This window comes from Nerophis lumbriciformis, linkage group LG14 (genome assembly GCF_033978685.3).
Source record: "Nerophis lumbriciformis linkage group LG14, RoL_Nlum_v2.1, whole genome shotgun sequence".
In the NCBI taxonomy this organism is placed as follows: Eukaryota; Metazoa; Chordata; class Actinopteri; order Syngnathiformes; family Syngnathidae; genus Nerophis; species Nerophis lumbriciformis.
This window is the reverse complement of record NC_084561.2, coordinates 43342916-43363163: the sequence shown is the minus strand read 5'-3', so window position 1 is coordinate 43363163 and position 20248 is coordinate 43342916. Positions and strand designations below refer to the sequence as shown.

General features: G+C 41.5%; 1 protein-coding gene across 1 annotated transcript in view; it reads left to right on the top strand.

The window, feature by feature from the left end:
- The window catches only part of LOC133616345 (contactin-associated protein-like 4), a 306751-nt gene that overhangs the window by 185566 nt on the left and 100937 nt on the right, over positions 1-20248 (top strand). The window contains exon 11 of the mRNA XM_061975492.1: positions 14843-14949. Within this exon, the coding sequence (XP_061831476.1) occupies positions 14843-14949 (107 nt within the window). The remainder of the gene's footprint in view (positions 1-14842; positions 14950-20248) is intronic.

The following is a 20248-nucleotide window of genomic DNA, read 5'->3' as shown; positions in this document are numbered from 1 at the left end:
AGGGCCGGGCCTGTCTCCAAGTATTAATTTGGCTTCTTACAAGGCAGCAGTTGTGGTAAGAAATGCAGAAACTCCACTACTGCTTACATTTCATAACAGTGTAGAACATGCATCCAACTAGACGTCAACTCATTTATTGGTAGGGAAGGGAATATGTTTCTCCCATTTATTACTCAATAACATCTGCCACAATTTCACAATTGCAAACAATAAATTAGTTTTCTGTGGTCATTTTTCCCCATTTTCTCCCAGCACACATTGTCATTGTCGGGGTTTACTTCATTTCCAATGGCTTCATTCCAGTTTCCGAATAGCGTTGACATTCCAATCACTGTCACTATCCCACTGTGACTCTCCTCCACCTGTCTGCACATCACCTCTGCCTTCCACCTTTCGCTGCTTCTACCAGGTTTTTTTCTTCCTTCTGGTAATACATTTTTACCTGCAAGAAACTACATTGTCATCACCACTGGACTTGAGTTGAGGTCATGGTATTGGGAGTGGGTCCAGGATGCGTTATAGTAATTGTTTGGAATGTTTTCTTGGTTACGTACAAACAATGTTTTTAACTGAGAGGACATTTTAAAATCAAGCTTTGTCATGATTGAGACAAAGCTTGATTTGTCTCAAATCAAGCTTTTCTGTCTTCAGTGTTAAACAGAAAAAATGTAGTTAATTTCCATGAAACTCTGGCATTCCCAGGCCAGCCGGGAGACATAGTCTTCCCAACGTGTCCTGGGTCTTCCCCGTGGCCTCCTACCGGTCGGACGTGCCCTAAACACCTGGGGTGGCATCCTGACCAGATGCCCGAACCACCTCATCTGGCTCCTCTCCATGTGGAGGAGCAGCGGCTTTACTTTGAGCTCCTCCCGGATGACAGAGCTTCTCACCCTATCTCTAAGGGAGAGACCCGCCACCCGGCGGAGGAAACTCATTTGGGCCGCTTGTACCCGTGATCTTGTCCTTTCGGTCATAACCCAAAGCTCATGACCATAGGTGAGGATGGGAACGTAGATCGACCGGTAAATTGAGAGCTTCGCCTTCCGGCTCAGCTCCTTCTACACCACAACGGATCGATACAGCGTCCGCATTACTGAAGACGCCGCACCGATCCGCCTGTCGATCTCACCATCCACTCTTCCCTCACTCGTGAACAAGACTCCCAGGTACTTGAACTCCTCCACTTGGGGCAGGGTCTCTGGCACTCCACCCTTTTCCAGGCGAGAACCATGGACTCGGACTTGGAGGTGCTGATTCTCATCCCAGTCGCTTCACACTCAGCTGCGAACCGATCCAGTGAGAGCTGAAGATCCTGGCCAGATGAAGCCATCAGGACCACATCATCTGCAAAAAGCAGAGACCTAAACCAGATCCCCTCAACGCCTTGACTGCGCCTAGAAATTTTGTCCATAAAAGTTATGAACAGAATGGGTGACAAAGGGCAGCCTTGGCGGAGTCCAACCCTCACTGGAAACGTGTCCGACTTACTGCCGGCAATGCGGACCAAGCTCTGACACTGATCATACAGGGAGCGGACTGCCACAATCAGACAGTCCGCTACCCCATACTCTCTGAGCACTCCCCACAGGACTTCCCGAGGGACACGGTCGAATGCCTTCTCCAAGTCCACAAAGCACATGTAGACTGGTTGGGCAAACTCCCATGCACCCTCAAGGACCCTGCCGAGAGTATGTGTGTATATGTCATACATACTTGCCAACCTTGAGACCTCCGATTTCAGGAGGTGGGGGTGCTCAGGGAGGGTTGGGGGCGTGGTTAAGAGGGGAGGAGTACAGGTAAAAGCCAGTAAATTAGAATATTTTGAAAAACTTGATTTATTTCAGTAATTGCATTCAAAAGGTGTAACTTGTACATTATATTTATTCATTGCACACAGACTGATGCATTCAAATGTTTATTTCATTTAATTTTGATGATTTGAAGTGGCAACAAATGAAAATCCAAAATTCCGTGTGTCACAAAATTAGAATATTACTTAAGGCTAATACAAAAAAGGGATTTTTAGAAATGTTGGCCAACTGAAAAGTATGAAAATGAAAAATATGAGCATGTACAATACTCAATACTTGGTTGGAGCTCCTTTTGCCTCAATTACTGCGTTAATGCGGCGTGGCTTGGAGTCGATGAGTTTCTGGCACTGCTCAGGTGTTATGAGAGCCCAGGTTGCTCTGATAGTGGCCTTCAACTCTTCTGCGTTTTTGGGTCTGGCATTCTGCATCTTCCTTTTCACAATACCCCACAGATTTTCTATGGGGCTAAGGTCAGGGGAGTTGGCGGGCCAATTTAGAACAGAAATACCATGGTCCGTAAACCAGGCACGGGTAGATTTTGCGCTGTGTGCAGGCGCCAAGTCCTGTTGGAACTTGAAATCTCCATCTCCATAGAGCAGGTCAGCAGCAGGAAGCATGAAGTGCTCTAAAACTTGCTGGTAGACGGCTGCGTTGACCCTGGATCTCAGGAAACAGAGTGGACCGACACCAGCAGATGACATGGCACCCCAAACCATCACTGATGGTGGAAACTTTACACTAGACTTCAGGCAACGTGGATCCTGTGCCTCTCCTGTCTTCCTCCAGACTCTGGGACCTCGATTTCCAAGGGAAATGCAAAATTTGCTTTCGCCAGAAAACATGACTTTGGACCACTCAGCAGCAGTCCAGCTGGTGTCGGTCCACTCTGTTTCCTGAGATCCAGGGTCAACGCAGCCGTCTACCAGCAAGTTTTAGAGCACTTCATGCTTCCTGCTGCTGACCTGCTCTATGGAGATGGAGATTTCAAGTTCCAACAGGACTTGGCGCCTGCACACAGCGCAAAATCTACCCGTGCCTGGTTTACGGACCATGGTATTTCTGTTCTAAATTGGCCCGCCAACTCCCCTGACCTTAGCCCCATAGAAAATCTGTGGGGTATTGTGAAAAGGAAGATGCAGAATGCCAGACCCAAAAACGCAGAAGAGTTGAAGGCCACTATCAGAGCAACCTGGGCTCTCATAACACCTGAGCAGTGCCAGAAACTCATCGACTCCATGCCACGCCGCATTAACGCAGTAATTGAGGCAAAAGGAGCTCCAACCAAGTATTGAGTATTGTACATGCTCATATTTTTCATTTTCATACTTTTCAGTTGGCCAACATTTCTAAAAATCCCTTTTTTGTATTAGCCTTAAGTAATATTCTAATTTTGTGACACACGGAATTTTGGATTTTCATTTGTTGCCACTTCAAATCATCAAAATTAAATGAAATAAACATTTGAATGCATCAGTCTGTGTGCAATGAATAAATATAATGTACAAGTTACACCTTTTGAATGCAATTACTGAAATAAATCAAGTTTTTCAAAATATTCTAATTTACTGGCTTTTACCTGTATTTATCCATTTTGATTTGTTTTAAAGGTGTCTAGAATACATCAATTGTTTCCTACGGGATTTTTATTTCCATGCAATTTCGGTTTTCAACGGTCCCTTTGAAAGGGATTAATAATGAAAACCGAGGTACCACCGTACGTTCACGGTGGTCTGAACCCAATTAAATGTTGTCATTAAAACGTCATGTCTCGCAGTCATGCATCGATCTAACGGTCTCAGCAGGTCCTGTAACATTCTGAGAAACATGACTCATCCACCACCTGTTCTCTCTACCGCCATCTGTTAGCTGCTTCAGAGCTCTGGAAACTTTCTGAAAGCTTTTCCCCCTCCAGACATAAGTTCAATTGTTTCACACCTCATTCCTTTCCAATGCATTTAGCAGATGTATATTTTTTGTATCCATAGTCCATACTTTCAAAGTGTATTTTTATACACTAGGAAGGGTGAATGCTGTCAACCCACAACGCCACATAAGAAATAAAATAAAATTGCAAGGACCATTCTGACATTATTCACTTTTTTATCATTTATTAATTAAATTTGTATTAAACATTATAAAACCAATTCAGTGTAGGGCAAAATAAGCTGTTAGATAAATTTCAGTTTGACTATTATTGTCCACAATTTGAAACCGAGAGAGAAAACAGAACCAAACCAGCAACATGAACAGGGACATGACGACTTAAAAACATAACCTAACTAGATGAGGCAATTACTGACGGAATTGCGTGTGGATGCTCCGATGCCAAAGTTGAACTGAAATCCCAATTTAGAATTGTTGAAGTAGAGCACACAATTCCCAAACAGTCTGAATATTTTGAAGTTGAAACGGTTGGAATCAGATGAAAAATGTGGGAGTTGTGGAACTTTGAAGATTGTCCCATTGAAATTTCCCCAAAAAATTGGGATTTTTTTTGACAATGGTAAACAACTTGAATGAGTTGAAATGGTTGGTGTTGGAATTTTTCAAATCGGTCAAGAAATGTTGAAGTAGTAACATGTTGAGTTGAGAAATGGTATTACGGAATTTCGGGAAAACCAGGAATTTTTCCAGTTCAAAAAAAGACTTTTGTTTTTTGTCCTAATTAATAAAAATGTTTAGACGGTGCAACGGTTGAGATGGGTTGAAAAATGTGGTAGGAGTAGTCGCCAGAAAAAAGGGTGGAAATAGGGCTTTGGAAAACCAGGAATGCTGGAAAATCCTGTAATTTTTTTGAACTTGGAAAAAGGGTAGTTTGACTTTCCAGGATGGTGAAATGTATTGAAGGTAGAATGGTGTGAATAGGTTGTAATATGTGGAAATTGTGAAAGTTTGAAAAATGGCCAATTCATTTTGAATGGGAAAAATATCCCGGCAAACCTGCAATTCTGGGAAATCTGGGAATTTTTGGAATGTGTCAAGAGAAAGACAGAAACTCCCAAATAGGCTGAACAGTTTGAAGTTGGAGCGGTTTGAATCAGCTGAAAAATGTGGAAGATGTGGAACTTTGAAGAATGTCCCATTAAAGTTTCCCAAAAAATTGGGAATTTCAAAAAAAGCGGGAATTTTTAAAAAAAAATGGTAGGTGTTGGAATTTTTCAAATCGGTCAAGGAATGTTGAAGTAGTAACATGTTGAATTAAGAAATGGTATTCCGGAATTCCGGGAATTTCGGGAGAAAACAGGAATTTTTCCAGTTCAAAAAACACTTCGTTTTTTTGTCCTAATTAAGACAAATGTTTAGACGGTGAAATGGTTGAAGTGGGTTGGAAAATGTGGGAGGAGTAGTCACCAGAAAAAAGGATGGAAATAGGGCTGTGGAAAACCAGGAATGCTGGAAAATCCTGGAACTTTTTTGAACTTGAAAAAAGGGTAGTTTGAATATCCAGGATGGTGGAATGTGTTGAAGGTGGAATGGCTTGAATCGGTTGAAATATGTGGAAATGGTAAAAGTTTGAAAAATGGCCAATTCATTTGGAATGGGAAAAATGTCCCGGAAAACCTGCAATTCTGGGAAATCTGGGAATTTTTGGAAGTGGTCAAGGGAAAGCCTGTGATTCCTGTATACGCTGAACAGTTTGAAGTTGGAACGGTTTGAATTTGATGAAACATGTGGGAGATGTGGAACTTTGAAGAATGCCCCATTGAAGTTTCCCAAAAAATTGGGAATTTCGGGAAAAGCGGGAATTTTCTTGAAAATGGTAAAACAAACTTGAATGGTCTGAATGAGTTGAAATGGTTGGTGTTGGAATTTTTCAAATCGGTCAAGAAATGTTAAAGTAGTAACATGTTGAATTGAGAAATTGTATTACGGAATACCGGGAATTTCGGGAAAACCGGGAATTTTTCCAGTTAAAATAAAACACTTTTTTTTTTTGTCCTAATTAAGACGAATGTTTTGACGGTGGAACGGTTGAAGTGGGAGGAGTAGTCGGCAGAATAAAGGGTGGAAATAGGGCTTTGGAAATTTGGAATTTCTTTGAACTTGGAAAAAAGGTAGTTTGAATTTCCAGGATGGTGGAATGTGTTGAAGGTGGAATGGTTTGAATGGGTTGAATTATGTGGAAATGGTAAAAGTTTGAAAAATGGCCAATTCATTTTGAATGGGAAAAATGTCCCGGAAAACCTGCAATTCTGGGAAATCTGGGAATTTTTGGAAGTGGTCAAGGGAAAGCCTGTGATTCCTGTATACGCTGAACAGTTTGAAGTTGGAACGGTTTGAATTTGATGAAAAATGTGGGAGATGTGGAACTTTGAAGAATGTCCCATTGAAGTTTCCCAAAAAATTGGGAATTTCGGGAAAAGCGGGAGTTTTCTTGAAAATGGTCAAACAAACTTGAATGGTCTGAATGAGTTGAAATGGTTGGGGTTGGAATTTTTCAAATCGGTCAAGAAATTTTGAAGAAGTAACATGTTGAATTGAGAAATGGTATTACGGAATACCGGGAATTTCGGGAAAACCAGGAATTTTTCCAGTTCAAAAAAAGACTTTTGTTTTTTGTCCTAATTAAGAAAAATGTTTAGACGGTGCAACGGTTGAGATGGGTTGAAAAATGTGGTAGGAGTAGTCGCCAGAAAAAAGGGTGGAAATAGGGCTTTGGAAAACCAGGAATGCTGGAAAATCCTGGAACTTTTTTGAACTTGGAAAAAGGGTAGTCTGAATTTCCAGGATGGTGAAATATGTTGAAGGTGGAATGGCTTGTATCGGTTGAAATATGTGGAAATGGTAGAAGTTTGAAAAATGGCCAATTCATTTTGAATGGGAAAAATGTCCCAGAAAACCTGCAAATCAGGGAATTTTTGGAATGTGGCAAGGGAAAGGCCGCAATTCTCGAAAAGGCTGAACAGTTTGAAGTTGGAACGGTTTAAATCAGATGAAAAATGTGGAAGTTGTGGAACTTTAAAGAATGTCCCATTGAAGTTTCCCAAAAAATTGGGAATTTCGGGAAAAGCGGGACATTTTTAAAAAATGGTAAAAAAAAAAACTTGAATGGTCTGAATGAGTTGAAATGGTTGGTGTTGGAATTTTTCAAATCGGCCAAGAAATGTTGAAGTAGTAACATGTTGAGTTGAGAAATGGTATTACGGAATTCCGGGAATTTCGGGAAAACCGGGAATTTTTCCAGTTCAAAAAAACACTTTGTTTTTTGTCCTAATTAAGACGAACGTTTTGACGGGGGAACAGTTGAAGTGGTTTGAAAAATGTGGGAGGAGTAGGCGCCAGAAAAAAGGGTGCAAATAGGGCTTTGGAAAACCAGGAATTCTGTAAAATCCTGTAAATTTTTTTAACTTGGAAAAAGGGTAGTTTGAATTTCCAGGATGGTGGAATGTGTTGAAGGCGGAATGGCTTGAATCGGTTGAAATATGTGGAAATGGTAGAAGTTTGAAAAATGGCCAATTCATTTTGAATGAGAAAAATGTCCCGGAAAACCTGCAATTCTGGGAAATCAGGGAATTTTTGGAATGTGGCAAGGGAAAGGCCGCAATTCTCAAATAGGCTGAACAGTTTGAAGTTGGAGCGGTTTGAATCAGATGAAAAAGGTGAAAGTTGTGGAACTTTGAAGAATGTCCCATTGAAGTTTCCCAAAAAATTGGGAATTTCGGGAAAAGCGGGAATTTTCTTGAAAATGGTAAAACAAACTTGAATGGTCTGAATGAGTTGAAATGGTTGGTGTTGGAATTTTTCAAATCGGTCAAGAAATGTTGAAGTAGTAACATGTTGAGTTGAGAAATGGTATTACGGAATACCGGGAATTTCGGGAAAACCAGGAATTTTTCCAGTTCAAAAAAAGACTTTTGTTTTTTGTCCTAATTAATAAAAATGTTTAGACGGTGCAACGGTTGAGATGGGTTGAAAAATGTGGTAGGAGTAGTCGCCAGAAAAAAGGGTGGAAATAGGGCTTTGGAAAACCAGGAATGCTGGAAAATCCTGTAATTTTTTTGAACTTGGAAAAAGGGTAGTTTGACTTTCCAGGATGGTGAAATGTGTTGAAGGTAGAATGGTGTGAATAGGTTGTAATATGTGGAAATTGTGAAAGTTTGAAAAATGGCCAATTCATTTTGAATGGGAAAAATATCCCGGAAAACCTGCAATTCTGGGAAATCTGGGAATTTTTGGAATGTGTCAAGAGAAAGACAGAAACTCCCAAATAGGCTGAACAGTTTGAAGTTGGAGCGGTTTGAATCAGCTGAAAAATGTGGAAGATGTGGAACTTTGAAGAATGTCCCATTGAAGCTTCCCAAAAAATTGGGAATTTCGGGAAATACAGGAATTTTTCTTGAAAATGGTAACACAAACTTGAATGGTCTGAATGAGTTGAAATGGTTGGTGTTGGAATTTTTCAAATCGGTCAAGAAATGTTGAAGTAGTAACATGTTGAGTTGAGAAATGGTATTACGGAATTCCGGGAATTTCGGGAAAACCGGGAATTTTTCCAGTTCAAAAAAACACTTTGTTTTTTGTCCTAATTAAGACGAATGTTTTGACGGTGGAACGGTTGAAGTGGGAGGAGTAGTCGGCAGAATAAAGGGTGGAAATAGGGCTTTGGAAATTTGGAATTTCTTTGAACTTGGAAAAAAGGTAGTTTGAATTTCCAGGATGGTGGAATGTGTTTGAATGGGTTGAATTATGTTGAAATGTTGGAAGTTTGAAAAATGGCCAATTCATTTTGAATGGGAAAAATGTCCCGGAAAACCTGCAATTCTGGGAAATCTGGGAATTTTTGGAAGTGGTCAAGGGAAAGCCTGTGATTCCTGTATACGCTGAACAGTTTGAAGTTGGAACGGTTTGAATTTGATGAAAAATGTGGGAGATGTGGAACTTTGAAGAATGTCCCATTGAAGTTTCCAAAAAAATTGGGAATTTCGGGAAAAGCGGGAGTTTTCTTGAAAATGGTAAAACAAACTTGAATGGTCTGAATGAGTTGAAATGGTTGGGGTTGGAATTTTTCAAATCGGTCAAGAAATGTTGAAGTAGTAACATGTTGAGTTGAGAAATGGTATTACGGAATTCCGGGAATTTCGGGAAAACCGGGAATTTTTCCAGTTCAAAAAAACACTTTGTTTTTTGTCCTAATTAAGACGAATGTTTTGACGGTGGAACGGTTGAAGTGGGAGGAGTAGTCGGCAGAATAAAGGGTGGAAATAGGGCTTTGGAAATTTGGAATTTCTTTGAACTTGGAAAAAAGGTAGTTTGAATTTCCAGGATGGTGGAATGTGTTTGAATGGGTTGAATTATGTTGAAATGTTGGAAGTTTGAAAAATGGCCAATTCATTTTGAATGGGAAAAATGTCCCGGAAAACCTGCAATTCTGGGAAATCTGGGAATTTTTGGAAGTGGTCAAGGGAAAGCCTGTGATTCCTGTATACGCTGAACAGTTTGAAGTTGGAACGGTTTGAATTTGATGAAAAATGTGGGAGATGTGGAACTTTGAAGAATGTCCCATTGAAGTTTCCAAAAAAATTGGGAATTTCGGGAAAAGCGGGAGTTTTCTTGAAAATGGTAAAACAAACTTGAATGGTCTGAATGAGTTGAAATGGTTGGTGTTGGAATTTTTCAAATCGGTCAAGAAATGTTGAAGAAGTAACATGTTGAATTGTGAAATGGTATTACGGAATACCGGGAATTTTGGGAAAACCAGGAATTTTTCCAGTTCAAAAAAATACTTTTGTTTTTTGTCCTAATTAAGAAAAATGTTTAGACTGTGCAACGGTTGAGATGGGTTGAAAAATGTGGTAGGAGTAGTCGCAAGAAAAAAGGGTGGAAATAGGGCTTTGGAAAACCAGGAATTCTGGAAAATCCTGTAATTTTTTTTTAATTTGGAAAAAAGGTAGTTTGAATTTCCAGGATGGTGGAATGTGTTGAAGGTGGAATGGCTTGAATCGGTTGAAATATGTGGAAACGGTAGAAGTTTGAAAAATGGCCAATTCATTTTGAATGGGAAAAATGTCCCGGAAAACCTGCAATTCTGGGAAATCAGGGAATTTTTGGAATGTGGCAAGGGAAAGGCCACAATTCTCGAATAGGCTGAACAGTTTGAAGTTGGAACGCTTTGAATCAGATGAAAAATGTGGAAGTTGTGGAACTTTGAAGAATGTCCCATTGAAGTTTCCCAAAAAATTGGGAATTTCGGGATATGCGGGAGTTTTCTTGAAAATGGTAAAACAAACTTGAATGGTCTGAATGACTTGAAATGGTTGGTGTTGGAATTTTTCAAATCGGTCAAGAAATGTTGAAGTAGTAACATGTTGAATTGAGAAATGGTATTACGGAATTCTGGGAATTTCGTGAAAACCGGGAATTTTTCCAGTTCAAAAAAACACTTCTTTTTTTGTCCTAATTAAGACGAATGTTTTGACGGGGGAACAGTTGAAGTGGTTTGAAAAATGTGGGAGGAGTAGTCGCCAGAAAAAAGGGTGGAAATAGGGCTTTGGAAAACCAGGAATTCTGTAAAATCCTGTAAAAAAAATTTAATTTGGAAAAAAGGTAGTTTGAATTTCCAGGATGGTGGAATGTGTTGAAAGTGAATGATTTGAATGGGTTGAAATATGTGGAAATGTTGGAAGTTTGAAAAATGGCCAATTCATTTGGAATGGGAAAAATGTCCCGGAAAACCTGCAATTTTGGGAAATCTGGGAATTTTTGGAAGTTGTCAAGGGAAAGCCTGTGATTCCTGTATACGCTGAACAGTTTGAAGTTGTAACGGTTTGAATTTGATGAAAAATGTGGGAGATGTGGAACTTTGAAGAATGTCCCATTGAAGTTTCCCAAAAAATTGGGAATTTCGGGAAAAGCGGGAGTTTTCTTGAAAATGGTAAAACAAACTTGAATGGTCTGAATGAGTTGAAATGGTTGGGGTTGGAATTTTTCAAATCGGTCAAGAAATGTTGAAGAAGTAACATGTTGAATTGAGAAATGGTATTACGGAATACCGGGAATTTCGGGAAAACCAGGAATTTTTCCAGGTCAAAAAAAGACTTTTGTTTTTTGTCCTAATTAAGAAAAATGTTTAGACGGTGGAACGGTTGAAGTGGGTTGAAAAATGTGGGAGGAGTAGTCACCAGAAAAAAGGGTGGAAATAGGGCTTTGGAAAACCAGGAATTCTGGAAAATCCTGGAACTTTTTTGAACTTGGAAAAAGAGTAGTTTGAATTTCCAGGATGGTGGAATGGCTTGAATCGGTTGAAATATGTGGAAATGGTAGAAGTTTGAAAAATTTTGTCCTGGAAAACCTGCAATTCTGGGAAATCAGGGAATTTTTGGAATGTGGCAAGGGAAAGGCCACAATTCTTGAATAGGCTGAACAGTTTGAAGTTGGAACGCTTTGAATCAGATGAAAAATGTGGAAGTTGTGGAACTTTGAAGAATGTCCCATTGAAGTTTCCCAAAAAATTAGGAATTTCGGGAAAAGCGGGACATTTTTTAAAAATGGTAAAAAACTTGAATGGTCTGAATGAGTTGAAATGGTTGGTGTTGGAATTTTTCAAATCGGTCAAAAAATGTTGAAGTAGTAACATGTTGAAATGAGAAATGGTATTACGGAATTTCGGGAAAACCGGGAATTTTTCCTGTTAAAAAAAACACTTAGTTTTTTTGTCCTAATTAAGAAAAATGTTTAGACGGGGGAACCGTTGAAGTGGGTTGAAAAATGTGGGAGGAGTAGTCACCAGAAAAAAGGGTGGAAATAGGGCTTTGGAAAACCAGGAATTCTGGAAAATCCTGGAACTTTTTTGAACTTGGAAAAAGAGTAGTTTGAATTTCCAGGATGGTGGAATGTGTTGAAGGTGGAATGGCTTGATTCGGTTGAAATATGTGGAAATGGTAGAAGTTTGAAAAATGGCCAATTCATTTTGAATGGGAAAATGTCCCGGAAAACCTGCAAATCAGGGAATTTTTGGAATGTGGCAAGGGAAAGGCCGCAATTCTCGAAAAGGCTGAACAGTTTGAAGTTGGAACGGTTTGAATCAGATGAAAAATGTGGAAGTTGTGGAACTTTGAAGAATGTCCCATTGAAGTTTCCCAAAAAAATGAGAATTTCAGGAAAAGCGGGAAATGTTTTAAAAATGGGGAAAAAAAACTTGAATGGTCTGAATGAGTTGAAATGGTTGGTGTTGGAATTTTTCAAATCGGTCAAGGAATGTTGAAGTAGTAACATGTTGAATTGAGAAATGGTATTGCGGAATTTCGGGGAAACCGGGAATTTTTCCTGTTAAAAAAAACACTTTGTTTTTTGTCCTAATTAAGACGAATATTTAGACGGGGGAACAGTTGAAGTGGTTTGAAAAATGCGGGATGAGTAGTCACCAGAAAAAAGGGTGGAATAGGGCTTTGGAAAACCAGAAATGCTGGAAAATCCTGGAACTTTTTTGAACTTGAAAAAAGGGTAGTTTGAATTTCCAGGATGGTGGAATGTGTTGAAGGTGGAATGGCTTGAATTGGTTGAAATATGTGGAAATGGTAAAAGTTTGAAAAATGGCCAATTCATTTTGAATGGGAAAAATGTCCAGGAAAACCTGCAAATCAGGGAATTTTTGGAATGTGGCAAGGGAAAGGCCGCAATTCTCGAAAAGGCTGAACATTTTGAAGTTGGAACGGTTTGAATCAGATGAAAAATGTGGAAGTTGTGGAACTTTGAAGAATGTCCCATTAAAGTTTCCCCAAAAATTGGGAATTTCGGGAAAAGCGGGACATTTTTTAAAAATGGTAAAAAAACAAACTTGAATGGTCTGAATGAGTTGAAATGGTTGGTGTTGGAATTTTTCAAATCGGTCAAGAAATGTTGAAGTAGTAACATGTTGAATTGAGAAATGGTATTACGGAATTCCGGGAATTTCGTGAAAACCGGGAATTTTTCCAGTTCAAAAAAACACTTTGTTTTTTGTCCTAATTAAGACGAATATTTAGACGGGGGAACAGTTGAAGTGGTTTGAAAAATGCGGGATGAGTAGTCGCCAGAAAAAAGGGTGGAAATAGGGCTTTGGAAAACCAGGAATTCTGGAAAATCCTGTAATTTTTTTGAATTTGGAAAAAAGGTAGTTTGAATTTCAGGATGGTGGAATGTGTTGAAGGTGGAATGGTTTGAATGGGTTGAAATATGTGGAAATGTTGGAAGTTTGAAAAATGGCCAATTCATTTTGAGTGGGAAAAATGTCCCGGAAAACCTGCAATTCTGGGAAATCTGGGAATTTTCGGAATGTGTCAAGAGAAAGACAGAAACTCCCAAATAGACTGAACAGTTTGAAGTTGGAGCGGTTTGAATCAGATGAAAAATGTGGAAGATGTGGAACTTTGAAGAATGTCCTATTGAAGTTTCCCAAAAATTTGGGAATTTCGAAAAAAGCGGGCATTTTTATTGAAAATGGTAAAAAAAAACTTGAATGAGTTGAAATGGTTGGTGTTGGAATTTTTCAAATCGGTGAAAGAATGTTGAAGTAGTAACATGTTGAATTGAGAAATGGTATTACGGAATTCCGGGAGAAAACAGGAATTTTTCCAGTTCAAAAAACACTTTGTTCTTTGTTCTAATTAAGACGAATGTTTAGACGGGGGAACGGTTGAAGTGGGTTGAAAAGTGTGGAAGGAGTAGTCGCCAGAAAAGAGTAGAAATAGGGCTTTGGAAAACCAGGAATTCTGGAAAATCCTGGAACTTTTTTGAACCTGGAAAAAGGGTAGCTTGAATTTCCAGAATGGTGGAATGTGTTGAAGGTGGAATGGTTTGAATCGGTTGAAATATGTGGAAATGGTGGATGTTTGAAAAATGACCAATTCATTTTGAATGGGGAAAAATGTCCCGGAAAACCTGCAATTTTGGGAAATCAGGGAATTTTTGGAATGTGTCAAGGGAAAGACCGCAATTTCCGCATAGGCTGAACAGTTTGAAGTTGGAACGTTTTGAATCAGATGAAAAATGTGGAAGTTGTGGAACTTTGAAGAATGTCCCATTGAAGAGCAAAGCGGGAATTTTTTTGGAAAATGGTTAAAAAAAAAATTGAATGGTTTGAATGAGTTGAAATGGTTGGTGTTGGAATTTTTCAAATCGGTCAAGAAGTGAAGTAGTAACATGTTGAATTGAGAAATGGTATTACGGAATTCCGGGAATTTTGGGAAAACCACTTCGTTTTTTGACCTAATTAAGACGAATGTTTAGACGGTGGAACGGTTGAAGTGGGTTGAAATATGTGGGAGGAGTAGTCACCAGAAAAAAGGGTGGAAATAGGGCTTTGGAAAACCAGGAATGCTGGAAAATCCTGGAACTTTTTTGAACTTGGAAAAAGGGTAGTTTGAATTTCCAGGATGGTGGAATGTGTTGAAGGTGGAATAGCTTTAATCGGTTAAAATATGTGGAAATGGTAGAAGTTTGAAAAATGGCCAATTCATTTTGAATGGGAAAAATGTCCCGGAAAACCTGCAATTCTGGGAAATCAGGGAATTTTTGGAATGTGGCAAGGGAAAGGCCGCAATTCTCGAATAGGCTGAACAGTTTGAAGTTGGAACGGTTTGAATCGGGTGAAAAATGTGTAAGGTAGAGCGCGCCAAAATCTGGAAAAGAAGAAGAAGTTTAATAATAAATAGATGCATTTTGGTGTAGAAAACCATATGTGTGAATGCTTTGGAGCATTCACACGATAAAATATTAGATAAACTGAATACGACAAAAAATGCTTATTATCTATATATCTGCAACCTTTCAGCTTAGCATTCAATAAACCGTTTGTTTTTCACATTTGTAAGGGCGGTATTGGCGCTCGACTCTTATTCGGTAGACCCAGGTTGGAGTACGTAGCGTAACGGAAGCACGGAGCTGGTGGTGCCGTGACCCGGATGAGAGTGAGGTTTACCGACGTACACTTGGCACAGCCACACTTTTTTTCCGCTTTTTCCTTTACAAGAATAAATCAAAATGACTGCTTGGTAACCTAAACACATTTTAGGGAAACATTTGACAGACTTCTTTCTCCACTGTTTGCCTCTCAGGTGCTCCCCCAGTCTCTGTGAACATGGAGGGAAATGTACTCAATCATGGAGCGCCTTCCATTGTAAATGCTCCGACACGGGCTACAGAGGGGCCACCTGCCACAGCTGTAAGTAACTCACAAATATTGCATAAGTAACATTTAGCTTAAAACCAGGTGACCGGGATTGAATTGTCGGTAGACGATAAAGTACAGTCGTGGTCAAAAGTTGTAAAGAACATCATGTCATGGCTGTCTTGAGTTTCCAATCATTTCTACTTTTTGTGATGTAGTGATTGGAGCACATACTTGTTGGTCACAAAAAACATTCATGAAGTTTGCTTCTTTTATGAATTTATTATGGGTCTACTGAAAATGTGAGTGGGTCAAAAGTATACATACAGCAATGTTAATATTTGCTTATTGGTTGGCTGCCAATGGAACTGGTGCTTTACAGAGCAAATTGTTAAGGTTTGCAGAGGAGGTGACGGCAACAGACACTAGATGGCAGTAATGTTCAATGATTTATTATATATAGTAATATATATAATAATAAACACTAAATATATGAACTAAGGAAATGGAGTGTGGCAAAATCCAAGAGTGTGTATGGTGTACGACCATGTGTAGTATTTAACTGAGGTGTGCGTTACCAAGTGTTGAACGAGAGATGAGGAAGTCCAGGGGAAGAGGGGAATCCGTGTCCAAGCGGGAGGTCGAGATCCAAGGAGCAGTCCGAGAAGCAGGGGAACGACGACGAGAAATGACGAGACACACAGCAACGTCAAAACACGGGAACGGAGGTCTGCAGTAGGATGACACGACAATGAAACACGGAAGGGAAAACAGACAGAGAGAACAGTATTGCATCAAGCAGGATGATCGCTTACTATACGCCAACAGATGATTATATTCCGGCGCCGGCATGCCAAGATGTCCAGGCTTATGAAGGCAGCTCCTTCATTCCAGGCAGGTGTGATGATTGCCGGCAAGTGATTGCAGCTGGCGGCAGCTGCAGGGCGGAGACGCGCGCGGCGCGTCCCTAGATCTGCGCCACAGTCGTGGGCGTGTCCCGCGGTGCTTGCAGCGCGCAAGGATGAGGACGCATTCCAATGCGCCCTGGCCGTGACGGTATCCCCCTCCTTATGGACAGCTCCCAGATGTCCTCTAGCAGGAACCACGAGAACACAGAGGTCAAAAGTCAAGGGAGGGTGGAGGGGTGAACTGGAGGTGGGTCGTCGTCCCAAGTGTCCCCGAATCCAGCGGGGACGAGTCTGGTGGCGGCGGCGAGTAGAACGCCGTAGCAGCCTGCGAGGTGGACGACCAAGGAACGACCACCTTCTTGGACGTCCAGAGGGCAGACGCGAGTGGCGCCAGAACCACAGCAGCCTACGGGAAACATATCCATGTTTTGGGCGTTGCTGTTGGTGCAGAAAGTGTCCCTACCCTGGCCACAGAGGGCGCCGTGTCCCGCGGTGCTTGCAGCGCGCAAGGATGAGGACGCATTCCAATGCGCCCTGGCCGTGACACAAATGTTTTGAAAGACTACTCCAATTGTTTAGCTGACTATTAATATCTGTGTGTGGCATTGCATTAGTGTTTTACAAGCTTCTCATCTTATTCTACAGAATAAGATGGACGGTGTCCAACTTTGAATAATCAAAAAAATTGTCAACTTTTCCAAACTTCCCGAGCTTAACTTCCTGTGGTAAATGTTTGGAAAGTTTGCGGAAATTTACCGGAAACTTTCCACCCCTTTGCAACCCTAATTACTACTACTGGTTCAACCCTTGTGTAATGTTCATATTGTTGTTACTCAGCCAGCGTTTGTGGGTCTGACGGACCCGTTGCATTTTGTGGCTTTTAATGCCTCACAATCAAACACGTTTATGTTAAAATACTGAACAGATGTTTACCTTATCCCAATAAACATCTGTTCAGTATTTTAACATAACAGTGTTTGATTGTAAGGCATTAAAGGGGAACATTATCACAATTTCAGAAGGGTTAAAACCATTAAAAATCAGTTCCCAGTGGCTTATTTTATTTTTCGAAGTTTTTATCAAACTTTTACCCATCACGCAATATCCCTAAAAAAAGCTTCAAAGTGCCTGATTTTAACCACCCGTCCATTTTCCTGTGACGTCACATAGTGAAGCCAACACAAACAAACATGGCGGAAAGAACAGCAAGCTATAGCGACATTAGCTCGGATTCAGACTCGGATTTCAGCGGCTTAAGCGATTCAACAGATTACGCATGTATTGAAACGGATGGTTGTAGTGTGGAGGCAGGTAGCGAAAACCAAATTGAAGAAGAAACTGAAGCTATTGAGCCATATCGGTTTGAACCGTATGCAAGCGAAACCGACGAAAACGACACGACAGCCAGCGACACGGGAGAAAGCGAGGACGAATTCGGCGATCGCCTTCTAACCAACGATTGGTATGTGTTTGTTTGGCATTAAAGGAAACTAACAACTATGAACTAGGTTTACAGCATATGAAATACATTTGGCAACAACATGCACTTTGAGAGTGTAGACAGCCCAGTTTTCATCAATTAATATATTCTGTAGACATACCCTCATGTCAGCAGGCCAGGGAAGCTAGGGTCGATATTCTTCTCTTGATCATCTTCGGTGGCATAAGGGACGGTGTGAGCCAAGACATCCAGGGAGGTTTAGCTCGCTCGTCTGCGGGAACAAACTGCCGCCATTGCTTGCCGTGCTAGCGAGGTCCTTTGTCCCTGAATTGCTCACACACTCCGGCAGATTCAATGGGGGTCAGGCGGCAGATTTCTTTGACTTTATGGTTGGAAATGCATCTGCTTTGAGTGTCGCAGGATATCCACACATTCTTGCCATCTCTGTCGTAGCATAGCTTTCGTCGGTAAAGTGTGCGGAACAAACGTCCAATTTCTTGCCACTTTGGCATCTTTGGGCCACTGGTGCAACTTGAATCCGTCCCTGTTCGTGTTGTTACACCCTCCGACAACACACCGACGAGGCATGATGTCTCCAAGGTACGGAAAACTGTCGAAAAAAATGGAAAATAACAGAGCTGATTTGACTCGGTGTTTGAGAAAATGGCGGATTGCTTCCCGATGCGACGTCATGTTGTGACGTCATCGCTCCGAGAGCGAATAATAGAAAGGCGTTTAATTCGCCAAAATTCACCCATTTAGAGTTCGGAAATCGGTTAAAAAAATATATGGTCTTTTTTCTGCAACATCAAGGTATATATTGACGCTTACATAGGTCTGGTGATAATGTTCCCCTTTAAAAGCCACAAAATGCAACGGGTCCATCAGACCCACAAACGCTGGCTGAGTAACGACAATATGAACGTTGCACGGAAAATTTCTCTTGCCAGTTTCTGCATCCCACAGGGATTCTTCTTTTGTGTTTCTGCACCTGCGGTTCCCACACAAGGTTGCAACATTGTTTGTCAACACTGTCTGCTCTCATTTTCTCGCACATTTAGATTAGATTTAGAGGGAAATTCATTGTCACTGCCGTACATTTAAACAATAGACATTACACATCACAAAAAGACATCATACATGACCAAGACACATTTATCCAGACAGGTCGGCCGGGCCTGCTGTTAAGGGCGGCTATAGCTGCAGGGATAAGGCTTTTCCTGAGGCGGGCCCTCCGGAATGTGATAGTTCTGTACCTGCGCCCTGATGGTAGTGGGATGATGTATTGGTGTAGTGGACTATTGTTTTTGCCAGTCGAGTGTTGGACCTGTGGTTTAAGTCTGAAATGTTGGGTGTGGGTAGGCCGATGATTTTAGCTGCTACGTTTGTAATGCGTGTGAGTTTGGTCCGGTTGGTTACAGAAAGCATGGTGAAAAAACATGTGGAACAGTACAGAAGGATGGCTTGAACAATGGCTTTGGTAAAGTAATAACAGGAGATGAGGTGCAACGTATAGTCCTTTAAGTTTTCGGATGGCTGACAGTCTTTGTTGACTTCTTTTTTGAATGTCCGTGGCGTGCTGATCAAAGGTGAGTTTATTGTCCAAGGTTACGCACCCAGGTATTTAAAAGTGTCAACCGTTTGAACTGTTTGTGTGTTTATGATGATGGGGTTCTGAGGTGAGGGGGGGTTGAACCATATTTCTTTTGTTTTATTGACATTGATTTCCAGATAACTGGCTGTGCATGACTCTGTGAAATGTTTGACTGTGTTATGATAGTCCAGGATGGATTGACTGTTGGAGAGGAGTGTGAGAATGGCTGTGTCATCTGAGTATTTGAAGTATGTCGTGGTGGGTGAGATGCTACGGCAGTCATTGGTGTAGAGTCATTTGACCCTCTGATGTTCTGTGTACCTACACTCTGTCCTCCTCCTGTCTAGGCCTGCTGTGTGTGTGTGTGTGTGTGTGGTACACAGAACATCAATTTCCACACTTCTATTAGTCCAATGGACCCGGACATCTTATATGTAATATAAATGTGTAGGGGGGGTGTATGGTGTGTGGTCATTAAATATGTTCTTCACAGAAAATGAGCCAAAGTCAGTGAGTCTCAGTTTGAAAAATGTATTAATTGTATCATTTTTCTTTTAATAAAAAATGAAAACGGGTCCCACAGACCCGAACACCACACAAGGGTTAAGACTGCCACAATATTTTTACTATTGGCCACATTCACCCTAAACTACAAAGTTAAGTATGGGAGCCACAAAATATATCTGCGGGCCTCGGGTTTGAGACCCCATCCATCCATCTTCTTCCGCTTATCCGAGGTCGGGTCGCGGGGGCAGCAGCCTAAGCAGGGAAGCCCAGACTTCCCTCTCCCCAGCCACTTCGTCCAGCTCTTCCCGTGGGACCCCGAGGCGTTCCCAGGCCAGCCGGGAGACATAGTCTTCCCAACGTGTCCTGGTTCTTCCCCGCGGCCTCCTACCGGTCGGACGTGCCCTAAACACCTCCCTAGGGAGGCGTTCGGGTGGCATCCTGACCAGATGCCCGAACCACCTCATCTGGCTCCTCTCCATGTGGAGGAGCAGCGGCTTTACTTTGAGCTCCTCCCGGATGGCAGAGCTTCTCACCCTATCTCTAAGGGAGAGCCCCGCCACCCGGCGGAGGAAACTCATTTCGGCCGCTTGTACCCGTGATCTTGTCCTTTCGGTCATAACCCAAAGCTCATGACCATAGGTGAGGATGGGAACATAGATCGACCGGTAAATTGAGAGCTTTGCCTTCCGGCTCAGCCCCTTCTTCACCACAACGGATCGATACAGCGTCCGCATTACTGAAGACGCCGCACCGATCCGCCTGTCGATCTCACGACTCTGCAGCATCGCGTGGACATCGGGGGCGGTACCACTGGATTGGCAGACCGGGGTGGTGGTTCCTCTCTTTAAGAAGGGGAACCGGAGGGTGTGTTCTAACTATCGTGGGATCACACTCCTCAGCCTT